General features: G+C 42.5%; 1 protein-coding gene across 2 annotated transcripts in view; it reads right to left on the reverse strand.

Moving 5' to 3' along the window:
- Positions 1-2,439: 2,439 nt before the first annotated feature.
- The window catches only part of slc25a21 (solute carrier family 25 member 21), a 90,143-nt gene continuing 70,977 nt past the window's right edge, over positions 2,440-21,605 (reverse strand). For both annotated transcript variants that reach the window (XM_061082601.1, XM_061082602.1), the window contains 8 exons: positions 20,517-20,600; positions 11,505-11,571; positions 10,857-10,916; positions 8,285-8,392; positions 7,996-8,160; positions 5,741-5,922; positions 4,026-4,078; positions 2,440-3,790 (listed from right to left, as the gene is read on the reverse strand). In XM_061082601.1, the coding sequence (XP_060938584.1) occupies positions 3,729-3,790; positions 4,026-4,078; positions 5,741-5,922; positions 7,996-8,160; positions 8,285-8,392; positions 10,857-10,916; positions 11,505-11,571; positions 20,517-20,600 (781 nt within the window). In that variant the 3' untranslated portion in view covers positions 2,440-3,728. The remainder of the gene's footprint in view (positions 3,791-4,025; positions 4,079-5,740; positions 5,923-7,995; positions 8,161-8,284; positions 8,393-10,856; positions 10,917-11,504; positions 11,572-20,516; positions 20,601-21,605) is intronic.

Below are 21,605 nucleotides of genomic sequence, written 5' to 3' on the forward strand. Positions count from 1 at the left end.
TGTCACAGTGTCAACAGTCCTCCCCATGCGAGGGCGGATTTGACTTGGAAAGCACCGCTCTCCGCATCCAGTGGTCACGGACCGTTGCTCAGGGATCCTAGTGTTGCTTTGACCGTAAGTGAACCACATCACAGGGACGTGATGATTGTGCATTTGCTGTAACAGCACGCCCCCCCCCTCAACCATCCCCAATCCATCACACACTGCAAATGATAGTTAGCTCTCCGAGTGGCATGAAGAAGTCGTTACATGCTCTGCTTTTTGTTTTGTTTGTGTTACCTCAGCCTACAAACAACACAACTTTTCCTTTCAACTACGCTACATGAACCGAGCGCAGCCTTGTTAGCCTCCTCTGAGTCACAGCTAAATTAAAATGCGGTCGTCTTAATTGACGCCAGTATCGAAAAAAATAGGAACAGTGTGTTTCCTCGAGACAGGAGGAACAGTTTCTCAAAAAGTCTAATAACCCTTGTTGTTGTAGTCTAATGTTGGTCAGCGTTGTGGGAGCAGGGTCTCAAAAGGCTTCGCTTTTAAAAAATGGAGGGCAGACACGTGTTTATAATTAATGATGTTGAGTCTGACTTCAGTGTCATATGGTTATCTTTACTTTCCCACATGCAATCAGAAACAAGACAGGCATTTGCAGAGTAACACAGTGCAGGGTAGGTAACGCACAGCACTTCGTGTGTGTTTCGGCTCAGCGCACGATTTTGTAAAAAGAAGCTGACAACAGCCAGAATGTTTTCTTAATGCCTTAAAACAGCAGCGTGGTGCAGACAGGTGAGTAAAACCTCAGCTGTGGTCGGAAAATCAGAACGTGTCTGGTTCTGTGTCTTTTGGTGTGAACACATGTGGCTCAATCACACCGACCCGAATTACTGGAAACCTGGATATTTTAATACAAATATTAATCAGGACCCATGTGTGTGCACTGGGGGAAAAGACAGGTACGGCCTTGTAGTCCTGTCAAAGTATTTTCCCACTTTCACAGATTCCCCTAAAAAGAATGAGTGAATTCTAATGAAATAAATCAGACACGCTCTGTGGAGTAATATCTAAAAGTGTTTGCAATTTAATGGGACTGTTTGAATGTTTTTAACAGCTAAACCCTGGAAAGCCTGATTTCAAATATCAAGCATTTCTTGTAGTATTCATGACCAAATAAGCAACAATCAACATTTATTTTTATGCTTTTAAACTCAAAAGGACACAATCTGCTTCATCAGGACGACGAGGATTTGGTTTGAGCTGATTCCATCGACAGAACTTACAACATAAGCGTTCAACTGCTCAACTGTCATCAGATTTTGAATCAAATATTGCTTCAGTGTGATTGGCTCAGAGAGGCATGTGACATACACTCAAAACCAGTGGTCGGAAAATCAGAACGTGTCTGGTTCTGTGTCTTTTGGTGTGAACACATGTGGCTCAATCACACCGACCCGAATTACTGGAAACCTGGATATTTTAATACAAATATTAATCAGGACCCATGTGTGTGTGCACTGGGGGAAAAGACAGGTACGGCCTTGTAGTCCTGTCAAAGTGGAGCACCTGGATTGAAACGTCAAGGGGGGGTGCGGGGGTGGTGATGAGGAACATACATGGGAAGGGTGTCGGGAAAAGGAGGAGAAGGGGACTTTGCCGCTGATGATTTATGATCCGGGTGCTGTGAGCAGGGAATCCAGGTGACACGTTACAAGCTGTCAGATCTGAAACAAACATCCACGCTCAGGTCTCCATTACAGAAGAGACAGGTTCAACGCTTACGGTTCCATCAGTCTGCAGGCCGCAGTTGTTAAGTCTATCACCTCAGGCTCCAAGGGCCCGAAAAACAGAAAACAGGAGCCGTTCCGTCCTGGCAGAGAGAGGAACTCCCACGTTAATGACTACTGTCAAATGCCAACGTGGCTCTGAGGATCTGCTGCTACAAGACCAGGTTGAGATGAGTCTCTTCCAGTGCAGCCACCAGGCCTGAGGCTGTGCAACAGGTGTGTGTTTGCATGTGTGTGTACGTGTGTGTGTGCATATTTGTGTAGGAGATAGACTGGCAGTGGGAGAGAATGTGGTGCGGTAACCTCCACTCCACCCCCCAGCCCCCCCAACCCCGGGTCCTGCAGCCGCATTTGAATTTCTCAAGCTTGTTGTTTTAACTTGCACTTAGGCAACGCTCCGGCACCGACTTGGCACCACCGCCAGAGACAAGAGTGACACTTGGTTGGCTGAGAGGACGTCTACAGGCTGACAGGCCCTCAAACAACAAAGGGCGGAGGAGGAGGAGGAGGAGAAAGGGAGTAACCTGAAGGAAGAGGATACACCTTTATTGATGGAAAGGCTTCCACAGAAATCAAGACTTCCACAGAAGACAAACATGCATCAACACAAGGTGACAGTTAGAGGAGAATCACCAAACACACAGCGAGGAGCCAAAGTGAGGAGTCGGATTTCAATCTTTGTTTTTATTATTTGTTACCAATACATGCAAGTAACTGTGAACAAATTCTATTCTAAATTGAGATAGTACAAAAAACATTTGTCCAATTTATAGATGATTCATTAAAATATCAGTCATGCAATACAAGTAGCTCAGCAACAGGCCTGAACACACATACACGTTTCTATACCTATAAATCCTTATTAAAAAGGCACTACTGTGGATATTTGGTTTGTTTGAAATACGCAGTGAGGCTCAGCACAATGGTTGTGATCACAGTATACGTGTTCGATCTTGTGTATTTGATGTACATGACAAAGTGTACGTACAGAAAGTATGTCTGAGTGCATAGTGAACTGTTGCTGAACTGTTGCTCCTTCATGAGCAGATGACTCAGGTACAAATAACATGTGCAGCTGTATAATGATGATATATAATCAAGTCCTCTATAGTGGGACCAGTTTTTTCTTTGGAAGCTAGATAAAAAAACACGTTTATTTTTCCATTTTCACAGATTCCCCTAAAAAGAATGAGTGAATTCTAATGAAATAAATCAGACACGCTCCGTGGAGTAATATCTAAAAGTGTTTGCAATTTAATGGGACTGTTTGAATGATTTTAACAGCTAAACCCTGGAAAGCCTGATTTCAAATATCAAGCATTTCTTGTTGTATTCAAGACTAAATAAGCAACAATCAACATTTATTATTCTGCTTTTAAACTCACAAAGACACAATCTGCTTCATCAGGACGACGAGGATTTGGTTTGAGCTGATTCGAGGAACAGAACTTGCAACATAAGCATTCACCTCCTCAACTGTCATCAGATTTTGCATCAAATATTGCTTCAGTGTGATTGGCTCAGAGAGGCATGTGACATACACTCAAAACCAGTGAGAGGAAATAGAGCAAAACAAAACATATCAAAAATATTGTGCTCGTTGTTGAACATCATCAGAAGCGAAAGTGAAAATACTTGTTTTCAGGGCCTTAAAACCCGATTGACACTGGAACTGGTTTTACATTGAAATGTGTTTTTCAGGCAGTTTTGAAATATTGCTGCTTTTTGAATTTCTGATAAAATGACATGCATGTGAGGTTCTCCTTCGAAAACTGCTTTCTAGGACTGACTGGAATGTTGATTTCTGTGTTTTTAATAACAGTAATGTGTATTGTATTGTTGAACAAAGATGAACTCGTTTGGTCTCATGCTACTGGAGTCAGGTAACCGTATTGGGATTGAGGCACAATCTATAAGGCACTCCGGGTGTTTGTTCTTCCCTTTTTGTTTTTGTTACCAGTTCTCCTTAAGCCAACCAGACACATATTCATACACCAGCAGCATCACTGCTCCACCTGTGAAACAACACAAGACGGTGAATAAACACACATGTCGAGTGTTTTAAACCACACAATGTTTCCAGTTAAACAACTGACTACTTTGTTATTGAGCAATGAAAATAGGAAACACACATCTGAGAGGGAAGTAGGAGGAGGAATAATTTAGCTTTGTTTCCAATCTCAAAACAACTAATAAGGTCAAGTTCAAACATTTTTTTTTTATCTTCAATATAATGAGCTGTTTGGTTACCTGGTCCCAGCCTCATTATCTTGGGCACCAGCCCCTTGTACAGAGCCAAGTATCTATAAAACAGAAATAGAACAGTTATATTACAGATCATGAACATGTTAAGATTCCAGGATGAATATAGGATAAAATGATCCATGTTACATGTAATGGAGCAGTGGAACATTCCAGTACTGTACTTATATAGAGTTCTGAGATACTTGTTTTTGACTTTGAGCATTTTTCCTGGAGGCAGCTATGTCGTAGGATTAATAATCCCACCGTCACCAACTGAAACATTAAATCAATATATTAAAGCCTCTATGGCATTATTCTACATAATGAGCACTTTTATTTTTTAGAACTGTAGGTATTATATTATTTGATAAATTGATCCATGTATGATGGAGCAGTGGAACATTACAAAGTACATCTGCTCCAGTACTGTTCTTATATAGAGTTCTGGAGTATTTGTTTTTGACTTTAATCCCACCTTCACCAACTGAAACCTGAAATCAATTCATTAAAGCATCTATGGTTATTTTCCAACACATTAATATACATTATGTACATAATGAGCACTTTTATTTTTAGAACTGTAGGTATTTTATTAGGGCTTTACTCTTCTCTTTTTACCTTCAAATTCCAAATGCATGACTTGCACTTCTACTCTGTCGTATTGCTACAGAAGTGAAAAAGAGAGAATGACTCCATCCTCCACACATTCCCTTCATATAAAGTGTGCTCGTGTCCTTGCATGTGAATGTGTGTTTAATCTGTGGAGAGTGTGGAGTGTGGACTTCTCGCTGGCCGGCCTCTCTGTCACCCAGTCCGGTCCTGGGCTGGAGTCTGAGGGGCCGGCGCTGGCGAGTACCTGCCCTCTTAATGCGTTCAAGGTGACCAGTGGCTGCCGGTCCTCCGCCTCGCGCTCCCTGTCCTGCCTCCCTGCCCCCCCCCCCTGCCACTGATGGCGTTAATAAGGCTCGACCCACTTCCTCCCTGGCCCTCTGTCTGATTAGATTGACCCGTGGAGCGCCGCGCGGCTCGTTAGGGTCTGCTTAACGACGTCTCCCATAGGGACCACTAATTAGCAGGGACTGTGTTGTGTTAGAGCAGGGGACTGGATGTGGCGGCGGGCGGGGGGGGGGCGGCGTCCAGCCTCCACACACCCCTGCGACGACGGGCGGTGCAGTTGCTGTTCCTGCAGCCGCCCCCAAGGCTCCTACAGGCCACTAACTACAAACATCTCGACCGGCCCTTGTCTCGTGGTGCTGCATGGGGGGGGCGGGGCGGGGGGGGGGGAAAGTGGGAAAAGCCTCGGGCGATCGCTAACATAACATAGATCTTTCCTTGAAGCTTCCATTTAGAGCTGTCATTCTCTCCCGAGGCTTGAAAAATATGTTAACATTTACTGTACGCAACTGACAGACTGCAGAAACGTATGATCACACGTGGGGAACGCAGCCCGGGAATCTCACGTCACTTTTTTTTTCGCTTTCCATTCATCGGATCACACAGCTGTGCATCGAGTTTATTCATTCAGTTCCTCTGAAGGGAAACTCAAACTGTTACGGTGAAGCCCCGGTTTCACCCGCTGGTGCATTTGTCTTCTCTGACAGCCGGCGTGAAAGATAACCAGCTATCAATTGCTAACAAAACAGACAAAGTGGCTCATTAATTCTTGGATGCAGCAGTGACAGCGTTTTTAAATTTTCATCTCGAGGATTGTTCTCACTCACCCCTCCTCCCGGGACACCAGGGCCATGGTCTGGAAGCAGGTGCGATACTTGATCTCTCCTGGCACCGGCTGCGGCCCTTGGATGCGGCTCTTGGCCACGTCGAAGGGGATGTTCACGCAGGAGGAGATGGTCCCGGACACCAGGCCGATGGTGAACTTCCTCATGAACTCCAGGGTCGGGTCCTAGGGAAGAGGAGGAGAAGAGGAGGTCAATATAATGAGCTGTTTGGTTACCTGGTCCAAGCCTCGTTATCTTAGGCACCAGCCCCTTGTACAGAGCCAAGTATCTATAAAACAGAAATAGAACAGTTATATTACAGATCATGAACATGTTAAGATTCCAGGATTGAATATTGGATAAAATGATCCATGTATGATGGAGCAGTGGAACATTACAAAGTACATCTGCTCCAGTACTGTACTAATATAGAGTTCTGAGATACTTGTTTTTGACTTTAATCCCATCTTCACCAACTGAAACATGAAATCAATACATTAAAGCATCTATGGTTATTTCCCAACACATTAATATACATTATTCTACATAATGAGCACTTTTATTTTTAGAACTGTAGGTATTTTATTAGGGCTTTACTCTTCTCCTTTTACCTTCAAATTCCAAATGCATGACTTGCACTTCTACTCTGTCGCATTGCTAAGTACATCTGCTCCAGCACTGTACTTATATAGACTTCAGGATTAAAACAAAGTGGTATATGTGCATTCAAGTTAGTGGAAACGTTTGCAGAGTGATAAATAAATAAAGAGAAAGTAGAAGCAGCCTCATGGAGCTGACAATATAAATGCTGATACATTATGTGCATTTGTATGTGAGCGAAAGTGAGGAGAGCACGGGCTTGTGCATATGATTGCAAAGCTGCCATGAAAGCCCGGATCATTTTATGGTAGCGGGGGGCAGATTAGCGTTTCCTGAGTGTGGCGCAGCGCTCTGATTGGCTGAGCAGAAGCACATGTTCTCGGGGGAAGCCAAGACAGAGGATTTATAAACAGGGTTCATGCAGGCAGACTGGGGAGGCATATGGGGACAATTTGGGTAATTGGGCTGTGACTCGGCACAGGGGTATTACTGTACCAGAGAAGCCCGGACTCAGAGAGCTCTGACAGCTAATTGGCCAGGATATTTTTACAAATGACAGCAGCCTCTCCGGTCCCGGCCTTTCTCAAGCGGCTGGACACCCTGAGAGCCGATGGTAAATCAACAGCTAATCCCACTTCTTCTGTTTTGCTCAAGTAGGGAAAGGGGGTACCGCACCCGCAGCCTAAGTACACCCATCAACCCACTTCCTATAAGAGCCCTGAGCAAACATCTCCTCACACATCCACTTGTGAATGACGGCAGTGTGCTATCTGCCTCCTTTGTACTATTCAAATGGCGATACGAGAGGAGCCCGAGCTCGGCCCGCTGAATTTGACTACTGACGTGTTTGAGTTGCAAGCTCGTTGCTTATGTTGCTCCCAAAAAGGGCTTTGGACAAAAGCCTCTATCAGCTCCGCCTGTGAGCGACCGGGACCCACAATATTTATCCTCTGCTCCCTCAACAATGGCCGCTCACAAACAGGATCATTCCATCGATGTACAAACTGATGGGTCGTTCCCAAAAGCCACAATCTGAGACGAGAGCTATTTGAGTCATCTAGCCACGTAATTATCTCTCACAGAGGACGACCACTTGGTCCTCTGTACATCATGAGTCACTGGAAAAATGTAGAAAATATACCCGAGCCTGTGCCCCCCCCGCTGTAACCCTCTCCTGAAAATAGTGCCGCTGTCTGCTTCCCATTAGTTCATTGGAGTTAATCTAATGCCCCAGTTTGTACATGTGGAACTAGCGTATGGCAACGTTTCCATTAAACAAAATTAACTTTTGTTTGGGCCATCAGGCGCTGCCGGATGTGTAACACGAGACCTTGAGGATGTTATGAGGAGCAAATAGACGAGGTATTAGCTGAGCTGATCTTAGAAGCGCCGCTCTGATTTCTGCTTCCTCCTCGCCCTGGCAGTCAGGCGAACTAATCACACTGTCAAACACTTGTTATTCCCCACTGGCAAGGTGGCTGGGACACGTGTGGATCGTGTAGCCTGAGGTTAGCTAACTTGGTGTAGTCAGGGTTATAAATTACAAAGCAAAGCTGGAGTGTGCGTCTGTCACTTGGCTCGCAGTTTGCATTTGTGGGCAATAAGCAAAACAGAGCTGTGGGTCGGAGTGTGATCATAGATTTTGATTGGCGTGTTACCGGGCTGGTAGGAATAGCATCCTTGACATTGAAGTAGAAGCCAAAGTAGATCATGTTGAAGACTCCGTGGCGTCCGAGTGTTGATGTTAATCCTTTATTCAGACCCCTCAGTCCAAAGCCGTCCGAGTTAATGATGCGCCTGGCTTGAGCAAATGAGGAGGGTTGCTATATTTGAGAGAGAGAATTCAGAAGGAATACATGTTAAAAGGCTGACGAGAAAAAACCCACTGGGCCTCTGGACAAATGTGCACAATTTAAAAAGTCGAAGCAGTATTTTATTTCTATCCACCTCTTTGAAGGTATCTCGGTTGGCCTGGAGACTGACTTTCACCACTTCGAACGGATTGACGACAACAGCCTCGGTCAGGCCTGCGCCGAGCCCGGCTACAGACAGCGCCTGTGGAGGAGATGGACATGATTCAGGACTGAGAATGTGGAGATAATATTTGGGCAGAAGAGAAAAGCACAAAAGACGACGTGGAAACTTGTTCCTCGAGTCTCTTTGTTGCGTCTGAACTGGACATTTCTGTCATTGTTGTCATGTGACACACGTCTGAAGACGCAGATGGCAGCTGTGTTTTGTTATCATTTGCAAAAAATGTCAGATGACAGACAAGAGGGTGAACAAAAGAAAGAAAGAAAGAAAGAAAGAAAGAAAGAGAGAGAGACTGAAGAATGTGAGAAAACAAGTAAGGCATTTAAGAGACATCATTACAAAGGAGGATAATTTCCATCTCTTAATTATAAAACATTAAGCTTCTAATAATCAAAGCACTTCAATTAATGGTAACAATAAAACATGTAATAAAAACACCAGGTATTTATAAATCTATATCCCTGACCAGTAATTAACAGTGGATGTTGCAACACTACATGTATTTCCATTGGGATGCGTGTGTGTGTGTGTGTGTGTGTGTGTGTGTGTGTGTGTGTGTGTGTGTGTCTGTGTGTGTGTGCACGTGCGTGCTCAGAGAGAAGTGTAATGGGAACATGTCAAGAACGTGTCTATAGCTCATTACTCTTCCTGCCTCTTTATCCTGCTGTCAGAGCCCCGGGACCCATCCTCTCAGACAGGCCTGGCGATGTTTACACAGCCAGCGAGCCACGTTTTAATTCCTTATTTGTGTTATTACTGTGTGTGTCCCCATTAATCAGAGTGAAGGCATTCAGCTGCACCATGCGAATAGGAGAGAGGGGGGGAGAGGGAGAGAGAGAGAGAGGGAGAGGGGGAGAGACAGACATTCAGAACCGATCCTAATCCACTTGCACTTATGATCAAATGAGAGGGAATTGGAGCTACTTGAAGATAGTGAGAAGGAAGAGAAGGAAGAGGAGGAAGAAGAGGAGGAAGAAGGGAACATGATGGATGGGACAGGTAAACATTTGTCCACCAGTGGCTGTGAAAACAAGCCGCAGATATGCGCCGTGCTGGGACAGCCCCGGCGCTTAGTTCCAGGTATGCCATCCATCACGGCTGACACATGGCTGCCACCTGAATAGGTGGTGTGTGATGACCGCACCTCGGCAACGCAAATCTGTCCAGCTTAAAACTCTGAGTCAGTGTAACAGAAAGCAGGTTAGTCAATAAGGATGGAAGCACTTGTATGTTCTGTGGTGTAACCAGTCCCCAGAACTAACAACCGCCAATCAAACGTACAGTAGAGGGCGTTTCTTAGGACTGGATATTATTTGGATGACTGGATCTGGAGCAAAATAATGTGATGTGTTGGTTTAACACAAGGATACAAGTGTTTGTTTGGTCCTTATTGTTAGGACTCACAAATACTAGGTTCTTCTTTATTACCTCGGCCAAGGCGGTTGAGTTTTCATCTAGGTTTGTTGTTGATTGGTTCAGCTTGATAGAATTCAAGGGGAGTGTTGGGCCTTGGTGGAGATCAGCGCTCGACAGTGTTTCATTATATATAATATATCATAATGCCTGATCAACGTCCTGTACGATCAACAATAGTCAGGAGAATAATGCAAAAACTACTTAGAGGATTTCCATGAAACTTGGTGGAAGGATAGAAAAGAGCCTTTAACTTTTGGCTTGGATCCGGACAACAGACCTTATGGCTTCCTCTTTCTTTAACATTACAAAATTTATTACCAATTTCCCAAAGAATATTGAATTGATCTTGATGAAACAAGCAGCAGTATGTAGGGCACTGAGATCTATGAGTGAGAGTAAGTTGATGCAGCTTGATTGAATTTATGAGACCGTTGGGTGGAGGTATGCGTTCTGCGTGAGTTCCATTCTATTTTAAAACCTGCAAATTCCCCTCAACTGCTATTAATTTAAGTCTGACTTTTATTAAAGCATCTGTGATTCACGTCATCAGTGATGCTGTCACATGCGCTTAACACCTAACAAAAATAGTTATTCTTATCCGAGCCTCCTTTACTTAATCCCCATTTGAGAAACACTCATGTGAACATTTCTAAAGTGAGATGGCCGCTGGCTCAGGTAGTTCAGTTGTCTTTACGTCAATTCTCTATTTATTACAATGTTAAAGTCGCAAAAAAAAGTGTAACAAAAATGTAAGATGAATAATAAATTCTCCAAATGTACTGTTGCATTAACTCTATTTGTACATGAAGCAGCAGTGAAAACTACATTGACAGGAACGTTTACATTTACATTAATTCATTTGGCTGGTTAACTTATTCTTGGCATTTGTCTTTGTCTCGTCAGCACATGGCAGGATAGCTGAATGTTGAGTTTTTAAAACATTTTTCCTGGCTCAGAAAGAGTATGTGTGTGTCTTTGTGTGTCTGTGTGTGTGTGTGTGTGTGTGTAGGAGCGCATGTTTGTTTTACAGGTGAAGATGTATTAAAATGTTTCTGTGTCTGAAACTTACCAAACCAGGAGACAGAGGAGTCAAGTTCAGCGCCTTCTTGTATTGTTCAAAAGTGAAAAACTGCGAAAGAAATGAATAATGAATGAATAATCCCAGCACACATACACACCGACATATACACAAGAGCACAAACTAGAAAAAGCAGCCACGACCGACACACATCTTATCAACTCGACAAACACCTGAAGCAGGAGACACATCCGCTGATTTGTTTATCTGAGCAAAGACCAAAACACCAGCAGAGGTGGTTTAATTGAGGCTTTAATTTGCTTTAATTCTTTGCTCCAGACATTTCTCCCCCTCAGTGTGAGCGCCTATTAGTTCACACATCCTTGTTTCCAGCATCTCATTACCGAGAAGCTCCCTACCAGGCATCAGGCCTCCTCTGTGCCCAACCTCCCCACATCGCACCATTACATGTACTGGTGATGTGAATAGAGATATGCACACAAAAGATTAAGCTTGGGCTTGCTGTTAATGGTTGTATGTCAATATTTGGGACGGCAGACAGAGCAAATATACGAGCGGCTGAGGTGGCCGACGACTTCTTGGGTTTAATCTGCATCTGTGTACTTTAGAGTCTGAGTGTCACGGCCCAAGAAGTTCTGCAGCTCTGTATTAAAACAACAAGCACGTGCTCTATCTCACCTTTACTGCTCTCTTCGGTGTCTCGGCCACAATCGGAGGCAGGATTCCCTTGTAGAAGCCAAAGATGCTGCAGAGAGAAAAGGCAAGTTGCTTATCTGTTTGTTGACTGTCTCTGATATTTTGATAAAACAGGATGTAATCAAGAACTAAAAGAATTTGTCAGTTAATTTGGTTTTGATAAGTATTGATTGACAGAAAATGTATCAGGAACAATGGCAAATATTAAAGGTTTTCTGCTTTTCTTTGTCAAATGTGTTGATGTAATAATAATTTTGAGGGTTTGGGCGTTAAGTTGAACAAAACATGCTAATAACACCACAATATTCATTTATTAATCAAGAGAACAACCAGCAGATTCTTTCAGTAAAATGAGACACTTCTACAGCAACCTCTCCAAAAACGATCATGCACTTTATAAAACATCTCTAAAACTGAATGTTGTCGACTGCATTGAGCAGATAACAAACTGTAAACATCTGTATAGTGTTGGCATATAAATAAAGCAATGCTTAACTTACTTCACACAATTTATTACACAACAAAAGCAAGTTTAAAATTCTGGATGCCCAAAGCTGCCTGGAACATCCTGGAAAAACAATCTAACTATCTCTCGTAAGTCATACAATGAAAAATGCTCACCACAAATGATAAGTAACTACAATCATTTCTAGTTAAGAGAATTCTGGGAATTGAGATGTGCACTTTCATAACACTGGAGCATTTACACGAAGATTACAGTCGATGCAGTAGCCAAGATATTCCTGATTTTAGTTCCTAGAATATGTCAAGTTCCAAAAAGATGGAGCCAGGATGCACCACCCTGACCGCTTCTGTCCTGATGCTGACGTGGGTTTTGGGTATTTGGCTGAAAAAGTGATCTGATGCCAGTGTTGAATAATAATAACAATCTGTACAGTATGTCTCACTGGGGGATCATTATTTTACATCAGGACAAAAACAACATCAGGCTGGACTCAAATATTGCTTTTCCTAACTCTGTAATACAAAAAGCAATGAATAAATGTGCACATATACGCATACATTGAGTGAATTGTTGTATTAACAGAATTGCTCACAACTTAAATGGAAATGAAAATTCTTCAGAAATTAGAATTCAAGCAAGTATGAAGTAACTGCAAACAGCTGACCCTCTGTTTCAGCTCCATACGAAATGTATGGTTCTACTGGTAACGTGATACACGTAGAGATGTAAACATAGAATCTCACAGGATTTAACCACATAGATCAGACCCATTCTCACTGATACCCTATAGAGTGATTTGAGTCAGTATCGGCATCTAATTTGTCCGTCTCTCATCCTACATTTCCCACAATCCAACTAACACAATGTCCTCTGGAGGAACAACGTCAGTTTGTCCTTTAATAAGACACGACAGGTGAGGTTGTCCTTCTAGGAGCACACATTTTCTCACATACTGGTATAACGTGGGATTCTTAAAGTTGTAAGGTCACAGCACCACTTCAGTCTTCACTGTGTGAAACAATCTAAACAGAGTACACATAGAAACCAGGACACATACCAAGCTCACAAAATGGAAACAGAGAGTATATTAATGCTGTTTGGCAACGCATCGACCGAGAAACCACAAACTTTGGTAAACATCCTCATCAGGAAACGACTTAAACGTTTATTTCATCATTTGATGAGTTGGACAGTAGCTGTGTAATTTCAGTCAATTTGTCTTTGCTTCATCATGTGTCCATCAGTGACTTACATCCTACTTAAAGGCAGGAACAATACAATCAAGCAGTGAGTTATGCATGTGAAAATGTATTCCTATATTTCACACAATTTGTATTTTGTCAGATATCACTTTTATGGAGTATATTTACAAAATAGGTGGACTGTTTGGGTAGATTGTTAGATTATGCAAACACCTAAAAAAACACTTATTTAATCGTACACAAATGTCTCAATGATATTCCTTTTGTGTTTAGAATCTTTCACAGTCAGACCAAAAACTGTAGATTGTATCTAAACCGCATCACATATTTACCTACAACATGTAAGAGTTTTTTTTACTCATAAGGGCAAAGCATGAATGATGTAAGAGCAGCTGAGAGCAGTCAGTCCTGGTAGTTGTATGTTTTCTGTTTTGCAAAGGCGGCATAAAGCGTGTTTCGTATACATTCAGAAGTGCATACATGTGCGTTTCCCTCATTCTTCAATTTAGTGAAAACATGGGTAGAAAAGTTCATTGGTCTGAACTTGTGTAGTTGACACTAACAAATCATAAAGATGTCAATCCAAGAAAAAATTATACAGGTACTATGCTGTCACTAAATATGGACCTACATTACTTTGCTGACACACTACACAGAGAAGTTATACAACATTGTGCAACAGTGATATAAATCATAATGTGTCAAGTGACTGTTCTAGACAAGTTCAGACCGAACAACATGACCAGAAGTGACGGACCCGGAATCCTAAACAACCACTTCCTTGTTTATTTACTGGCAGGGAATTTTTCCATGAGAAAATATTGAGTTCATGGAAATGCAAATTATCCCAGTTCCAGAGAAAGAGAGGTGTTTTACTATGTTTTTCTTTATTGTTAAGCCAGAGGAACTAAATATTTCAGAAACAGAGCTTACAGGTAAATTACATGATGGATTTGAGTGAGTCACTTTATCTTTTTCTGATTATATCTGAATAATTAAAATAAAACCTACTTAGTGACGGCAGATCCATGTGCATTATGCTGGTAGCGGCTACCAACAGATTTGTTTGCAAACAATTTAAGTTTTTCCTTTTTCTATTTATGTCAATAAATCCCAGAAAAAACAAACAATGAACAGATCGGGTATCGAGTCTCGTCTGTGTGGACACAACCTGATTCTTCTGCAACCTAGTCCTCCAGGAGAATGACTAACACACTGCTGGGCTCATGCTTTTCATGCGATGTGTTCACAGCGATTCTAATATAAAACATCTTCAAGATTAAAACAAACTAAGAATTTCCCTCTTATTCATGGTTGGCATCACTGAGAAGATTTTCTTAAATGTATATGAGAACTAAATCTGAACATCCCTGCACACATGACAATCAGACTCTATACAGGCTCTCGTCTGTTCTCTGATGGTAGAACAAGATACCAGATGCTATCAGAGCAGAGGGTGTTCATCTCGATCTTGAAGACTCATCTCCTCTGAGAACACCTCGTCTGTTAACGCCCCAACATGCCTCAATGGCCGATCTTCTAACAGATTTAGCTACTTGTATTGCACCATCACCTACAGTAAATGAGTCAATGCAATGCAGAATGTGAAGTCATCAAATCAAAAAGTCCAAAGCAAAGAGGAAGACATGCATAGCGTATCTGCAAACACACACAGAACCAAAACAGACACTTCTTCAGACAACTCTTCAACTAAGTTGCTTGCAGGTGACGGAGAGAAAGAGCATTTCAGTGAGAGCATATTGATAATATACACAGTTCGGTGTGGCGAGGACAATGTGGCGCGACCGACTGCTTCCTGTGAACAGTGGCTGTAGCTGTGTTGTGGCAACATCGTCTACAAGTCAACAGAGATGATGTTCGTTGATTGTGTCCAAGTGTAAATATTTTCGCTGCTGGCTTCTTACATTTCGACTGAATACAACCTGAGAAGGACGAGCCCTTACATGCAGAGAAGCCACAGCAGCTCGGCCGCCGTCCAACAACCGCAGCGAACCACAACTAATTATCAAAACACTTGTCATCGAGTGACAGAGCAATAGCTGTCTGCTAAACTGCTGACTACTTCTTATATTAATATTTGATTTTACAAGATCGTATACTATTAAAAATGATTGTCTGTATCAGAATAAATTAAATTTTTCAGACATTACTGAGACACACAGCAAACACAAAAAAACAGGGAATGTGTCACATCAACAGGCGACAGACATATCAGGAATACACAACTACGCTTCAGCCTGTGTTTAGACAAAATATTGCTTTCTGAAAATAGAGAAGAAAGATGCTCTTTCAAAGAGGAAGTTTGAGTTCAGAGGGAATCTAATCTGGTTCTGATCATTTTCTTCTGTATGGAGCTTTTCAATCAGTTTCAACATGACATAAATAACATATCATTGGGCCATTTCCTGTTTTAGTGAAAGTGCTAATCAACAAAAACAAATGATATTGAACAATTCTTAACTACATGGATTCTGATCAGTTAGGAATGGGTTATAAACAACAAGAACTATTTATAGACTTTGTGGAATACAATGTAGAAGAAACTACTTCCCCTTAATTCTACTTCATGTTTACAAACAGGAAGATGTGAACGGGACCAAAACACTGAGGCCATCGGAGTTGTCTTCATTGCCAACAATCAGCCCCACCAGAGCAACTCTTGGACTATGTTGCCTTCAGGTGACAGAAAGAAAGAAACTATAAAGTGCGTTTTGATATTATACACAGGTGGAATGAGGCGTGACCGACTGCATCCTGTGAACAGCGGCACCGGCTCTGTTGTGGCAACATCGTCTACAAGTCAACACAGATGATCTTGGACGATTGAGTCCGAGGGTAAATATTTCCGTTGCTGGCTTTCACAGTCAAACCTGAGAAGGTAGGAGCCAATACAGCCGAACAGAACCCAGAGAGGCTGAGACCCCCTCCCTAAAACTGCAGTGAACCACAACTTATTACCAACTTGTTGCCAACTCGTACAAGTACACAGTCAACACCTCAAGTTACACGTGAGAGCAAGGGAGAAATAGATTCCTCCACTGGTTTGTGTAAACAAGTCATTTTAGTCGGACGGAAGGCCCAACCCTCGGCTCTCTGTGTCCATGCAAATAGTGGCCGTGGATTTCCCGGGTGTGGTCAAGCCGGGGGGGCCACCAGGTGATAAAGGAGGGGTGAGAAATTTGTTACAGAACAAATATGGCTTCTAGTGAGTGGCAAGCATTTGAATTCTAATTTGATTCCCAATGTAAAATACACACTAAGTCCCTTTTTGGCTTTACTATGCAAATGTCCTCCTGACCAGGGTGGGGGGGAGGAGATGTGTGTTTGTATGCACTTGTGTATGAGATTTGTCTTTCATTTTCATAAACCTTTCCTTTTTTAACAGCCTCCCGTCCATTCTGGAGCGGAGGAGTAGCACTGACACAACCACACAAACATTTGATTAAATAAACTGGCCAATAATAATCACACGGACAAGCTCTGACTTCTTAACTGGAGAAATGTGTAAAAGCATAAAGTAACATTTGCATTCATATGAAATCAGTAGAATGATTGTCATCAGCAGAGATGAGGGTTAACTTTCGCAGCTCTGTAATGAGAAATATGAGCCGCCCCAGGAACTTTTCAACATGTAAACAACCGGCATGCTTCATCTACAAATATTTCCACTTTCCCAGTGTCGACTGTAACCTTCTCGCTGGGAGGGACAACGAGTCAGAATCACCAGTCGCCAGGATTCACTGGATTAAACCACAAATAACAAGTGTCTCTAAAAAAAAAATGAATTTCCTGAATCAAATCCTTCTTCAATGGAGTGGTCCAATATCAATTCATAAAATCCAGAGACGGATCATTTTATATATTCCTTTTCCAGTGTAAGGCGCTCCCTATGGACGCGTGAAGCTCGAACCCGCTCAGCCTCCCGTGGTCAGATCTCGCCGAGCGGGAAACCCCGGCCACGCGAGAGACAGAGAACTTGGCGGGCGCTGCTCCACTGAAGGCGCCGCCCGGCCTCGGGCAGATGTCTGGTTGTATTTCAGATTTTTAAAAACTATGACGACAATGAGGAGCTGGACAAAAGCAAAGCCATGTGTAAAAAAAACAATTGAATAAAACGATTACAGACCAACTAAACCATTATAGAATCCTCTTACTCATCCACTGCACTTCATTTTCTCTTGTAATGCTTTTATTGTACTTTATATACAGTATATAAACACACATATTTGATCACAGTACTCATAGGGGGATAACTACACTGCTGACCACGCTTTGTTCTAACCGCTGTTTTTAATCTGCTTGGTATTTATTATTTATTCTGTCAAACACGGGGACTTTTTAATCTGTTTCCTATGTTTAACATACAGGCACACAGCACCTTCACCACCAGTAGACATATGCAACACCCGTGTTCTTCTGTTTATATGTCGTATGTCATGTTTATACGTTGCATGTTTTGTTGCTGTAATTTTTGCACTTGTGAGAATCCCACATTTCATTCGGGCGTATACTCTGTATGAGGATGAATGACAATAAAAGTCGTATTGTGGGTAACAGCATACATATATATACAGTACACATATGTGTGTGTATAGCATGTAAACATAGTATTTGTATCACTGAGCCTCAGTCCTGCTATATTATATACCTATAGCTGAACACATCACCTATATTTATTAATTAGTGCATTATGTTAAATTTGGTTTAATCTATAAAATGAAAAATGAGAAAGGTGATATTTCAAAAGTGTCTCCTCTGACGCTAAAACTGTAACTGTGCAGCCTCAGGTTCACACCTGGAGGATGTAAGAATTTAACTCAAACAAACATGCTAAACTTTTTTAGATTTTCTTTTCACGTTAGGAATGACTAGAGATGTGACATTTCTGAATACATTATATTTTTTGGTGTGCGTTATACAAGAGGATTGATACCACTCTCATGTCTGCCCAGTGAATATAAAGCATCCAACACCTGCCTGAACACACTGGAAATTAGTTGGAAAACACCTGGCTCAGTCCAAAAAATAACAGAAATCCCCCCCCCCACCACCCCTGGAGCTCCCTAATTAACACGCTTGGGCTTGGACCAAAAACTGATATGTGCCACGACATATAGCTCTGGGCAAAAAAGTAAATAAACAACCCTCCAAAAATATCAAACTACCCCTTGAAGCTGCCAGCTGCTTCACACAAACCATGCCTCTCTCTCCACAGAAAAACACATGTAATCTGGTGGACACACTTATCTGTTCTTCTTCACACTTCTGTGGATGTATATATTTTTTGCATGGGTGGTCCCAGCTGGAGTCGGCCCCCCCCCAACACCCCACCAACCCGGCACCGTTAGTTCAATGGTGTTACTCATTGATCTACTGTACAGAGTCTCCGCTGCAATGCATGGACCCTTCTAATAATTCTGGGACCATGTTTTGGGTCCCGACCCAGTCTCTGGATACCACACTGGTAAAGAATGCTTGAGAATAGAGTCTTTTTGTTTGCCTCCAGACGGAAACACTTAACACATGCTCATTCTGCTGCACCCACATGCAAGGGGGGGGGGGGGGGGGGGGGAGTGTGGCCTGTGAGGCAACACGCAACCTCATGTTGGTGAATGTAGTTCACACTGTCACACACTTATGAGCACAGCTACAGGATTTCATGCCAGATTTTCTGGATTTATTAACCACCTAATGTAAAAAATTTCAAATAGAAATTTCTGGGCTTAAACTGTATAAAATATATCTTGCTTCGATATAAAAAAGTAAAGTCTAAAGGTCATTGTGTCCCGGCTATAAAGTGACAAATGGATGGAGTCATGCACATGCACGTTTCCATGTCTTTCTTCAGTTTAATCACTGGGCTCGAGCCGAGAGCTCAGGTTTCCTCCCTCATCGCCTCAGACGGAGTGAGGCCTGGTGTTAGCTCAGTCCTACCACGGGCTGAAGGGAAATGTTTATTTTTAATAATAATTCTACAACAGCGGGGCCTAACACTATTTGTATAAATTATAACTAAGTGGTTTGGCCTGGGGGTAAAACTCAATGTGCTACTGGGGAGTGATTACAGCCTCAAAAAAATATACTGTTAGTGATAATTGGTTGACGCAAAGTGAATCTTCCGTCTGTCTGCCGACACACACACACACACACTCAAAGACACACACACACACACACACACACACACATACACACAGAGATTTGTAGCATGAAATTACAGTCAAATAGCCCAAATAGCCGATGGGGTTGAGGCTGCGTATTTTCGCCACCATTTCCTTGAGTCAGAGACTTCTCTGGAAATTCATGCAAACCTCCTCCCGAAGGACACACCCAAAAAGCTTTCAGGCATTCGATTTCACACCGAGGGTGTGTGGGGTGAAGAGGGCACAGCTACTGTAGCAGGATCTCTGTTGAACTGCAGCCAACAGAGGATTTCCAACTGTCACGAGCCGGCCTCTCACCGTGCGCCTGCTCACACCTCGCAGCAGATCAACTTTATATCCGCTGTAAAGCTGTCGACTCGCCGTAAACAGAGCGAGTGGCAACCACTTTCTCCTCGGCCTGCACTGTCTCACAGAGCTGTCACTGACACGGCAGGCCGAGGCGGAGGCAGTGTGGCTGGATCTCTGTCTTTAGCTGGTTGTGGTGTTTAACATGAGGCAATAGCTGCTCTGCTCTCATCCAGTGTGAGCTACAATGAGTTATAAGGTTCTTTCAGTAGCTTGTTGCATGATTTTTCTGTAGATAGACACACAAGCCGTCATTAAAACAACCGAACACCTTCAGCTTTCCACTCACAACACCACCACACCACCATATCTTGGAGTTATCGGCATGTTTAGTGTAAATGTCATGTTGACAACACACCATTACCCCTCATGCACCATCGCTGTTCTCACTGTGACAATTCCATTTTTCAGCAGCTTATCTTTGATGATAAAATAAAGCATAAAATACATTTCTCTGCGATGTAAAGACATTTTTAAAAACATGTGCCCTCATTGTGTTGGACACAGTTTACCAACTATGGACTGGCCCCTCCAATTATCTTGTATTTAAACCTTTTCTTTATAAGGTCATAATTTAAATGTTTTTAGTAGAACTAATTGTTTTAATGTTTGTAAGCAGAATTTTCCCATTGAAGTACAACTAAAGCTTTTTTGAATGGAAATAGAATAAGTGGAAATGAGTTCAAGTTACACATAAGTAAAACTTTGGCCATCTAAGTAAAGAAGGAGCCACAAGAAACATGACACAGATGTCACTGGTGATGTGAAGAAACTCTATGTTATGTTATGGATGACCTACCCTTCATTCCGGATGATGGTGCGGAAGCAGTCGCTCAGGTTCTTGTAGCTGTTGGGGCCAGTGGTTGACGTCTGGATCTGGAATCTGCAATGACAAAATGATCATCAAACATTCATTATGATAAATATGTGTGCAAATTACATCGTGACATCAGCGAGTCATACCCGGATGGTAAATACAATGCTGATACAATAATTCTTGAATTAAAACGTTAACATAAAGTTTTCATATTAGTGCATAAATGAAATGCTCATATCGGCTGATATTAATAGGCCAGGTAATAAATCGGTCGGTCTCGGATAAATCTGATCTTTATCATAAATGAGCTCACGAGTCTCGTTATTTCTCTCCTTCTAGCTTTCATCTCCATTTTCGCCTCCTTTGCTAAGATGAGAGGCTCCTACTCCAAGTTCCCCCCCCCCCCCCCCCCCCCCAAGCACAAGGGAGAACTCAAACATTTATTTAACCCAACCGATCCAATTAGCTACTCAGCTCCCCAGGACCAGGCCCTTTGTGGCTGGCTCTTTGGATACTAACATGCTAGTAAGCCAATTGTAACAGCTCTTCGGTTACGTGTAAATGTTTTAATATGAAGGAGCCAGTCGAAGGACTTTCTGGTGCCGCAAACACGCTGGTACCTCCCTAATAACAGTGGCTAGGCTCTGTGTAAATCTTTCACATGAGAGTGAATATAAATGGTGCCTGTTAGAGATAAAGAGCTTCCGGTGTTGGTATACAAAAGGTATCAGAAGAGGTTTAATAGACATGGATCCAAAACTCTATAAACAAGACATCATACTATATGGTTTGGTAAGATTAATGATTGACTATAGACTTGACATTTGATTGATTGACCAATGAAACAACGAAAACCCAATGTTTTAATTGTAAGAAATACTAACTTGAAGAATTTCTACATTGTCTACAAAGGGAGGACCTATGGGTAGAAATCGAGTAAAGAATGAGGAGAGTAGGAGGTAATGGGACAAGAGAAAGATTCCCTCCTCATATGGCTTCAACTGCCGGGTCACAAGGTCAGCAGTAAGTCGTCCACACGGGTGCCTGATGGGGCCATAAAGAGCCCCCGGG

This window comes from Limanda limanda, chromosome 12 (assembly GCF_963576545.1).
Source record: "Limanda limanda chromosome 12, fLimLim1.1, whole genome shotgun sequence".
Lineage (NCBI taxonomy): Eukaryota > Metazoa > Chordata > Actinopteri > Pleuronectiformes > Pleuronectidae > Limanda > Limanda limanda.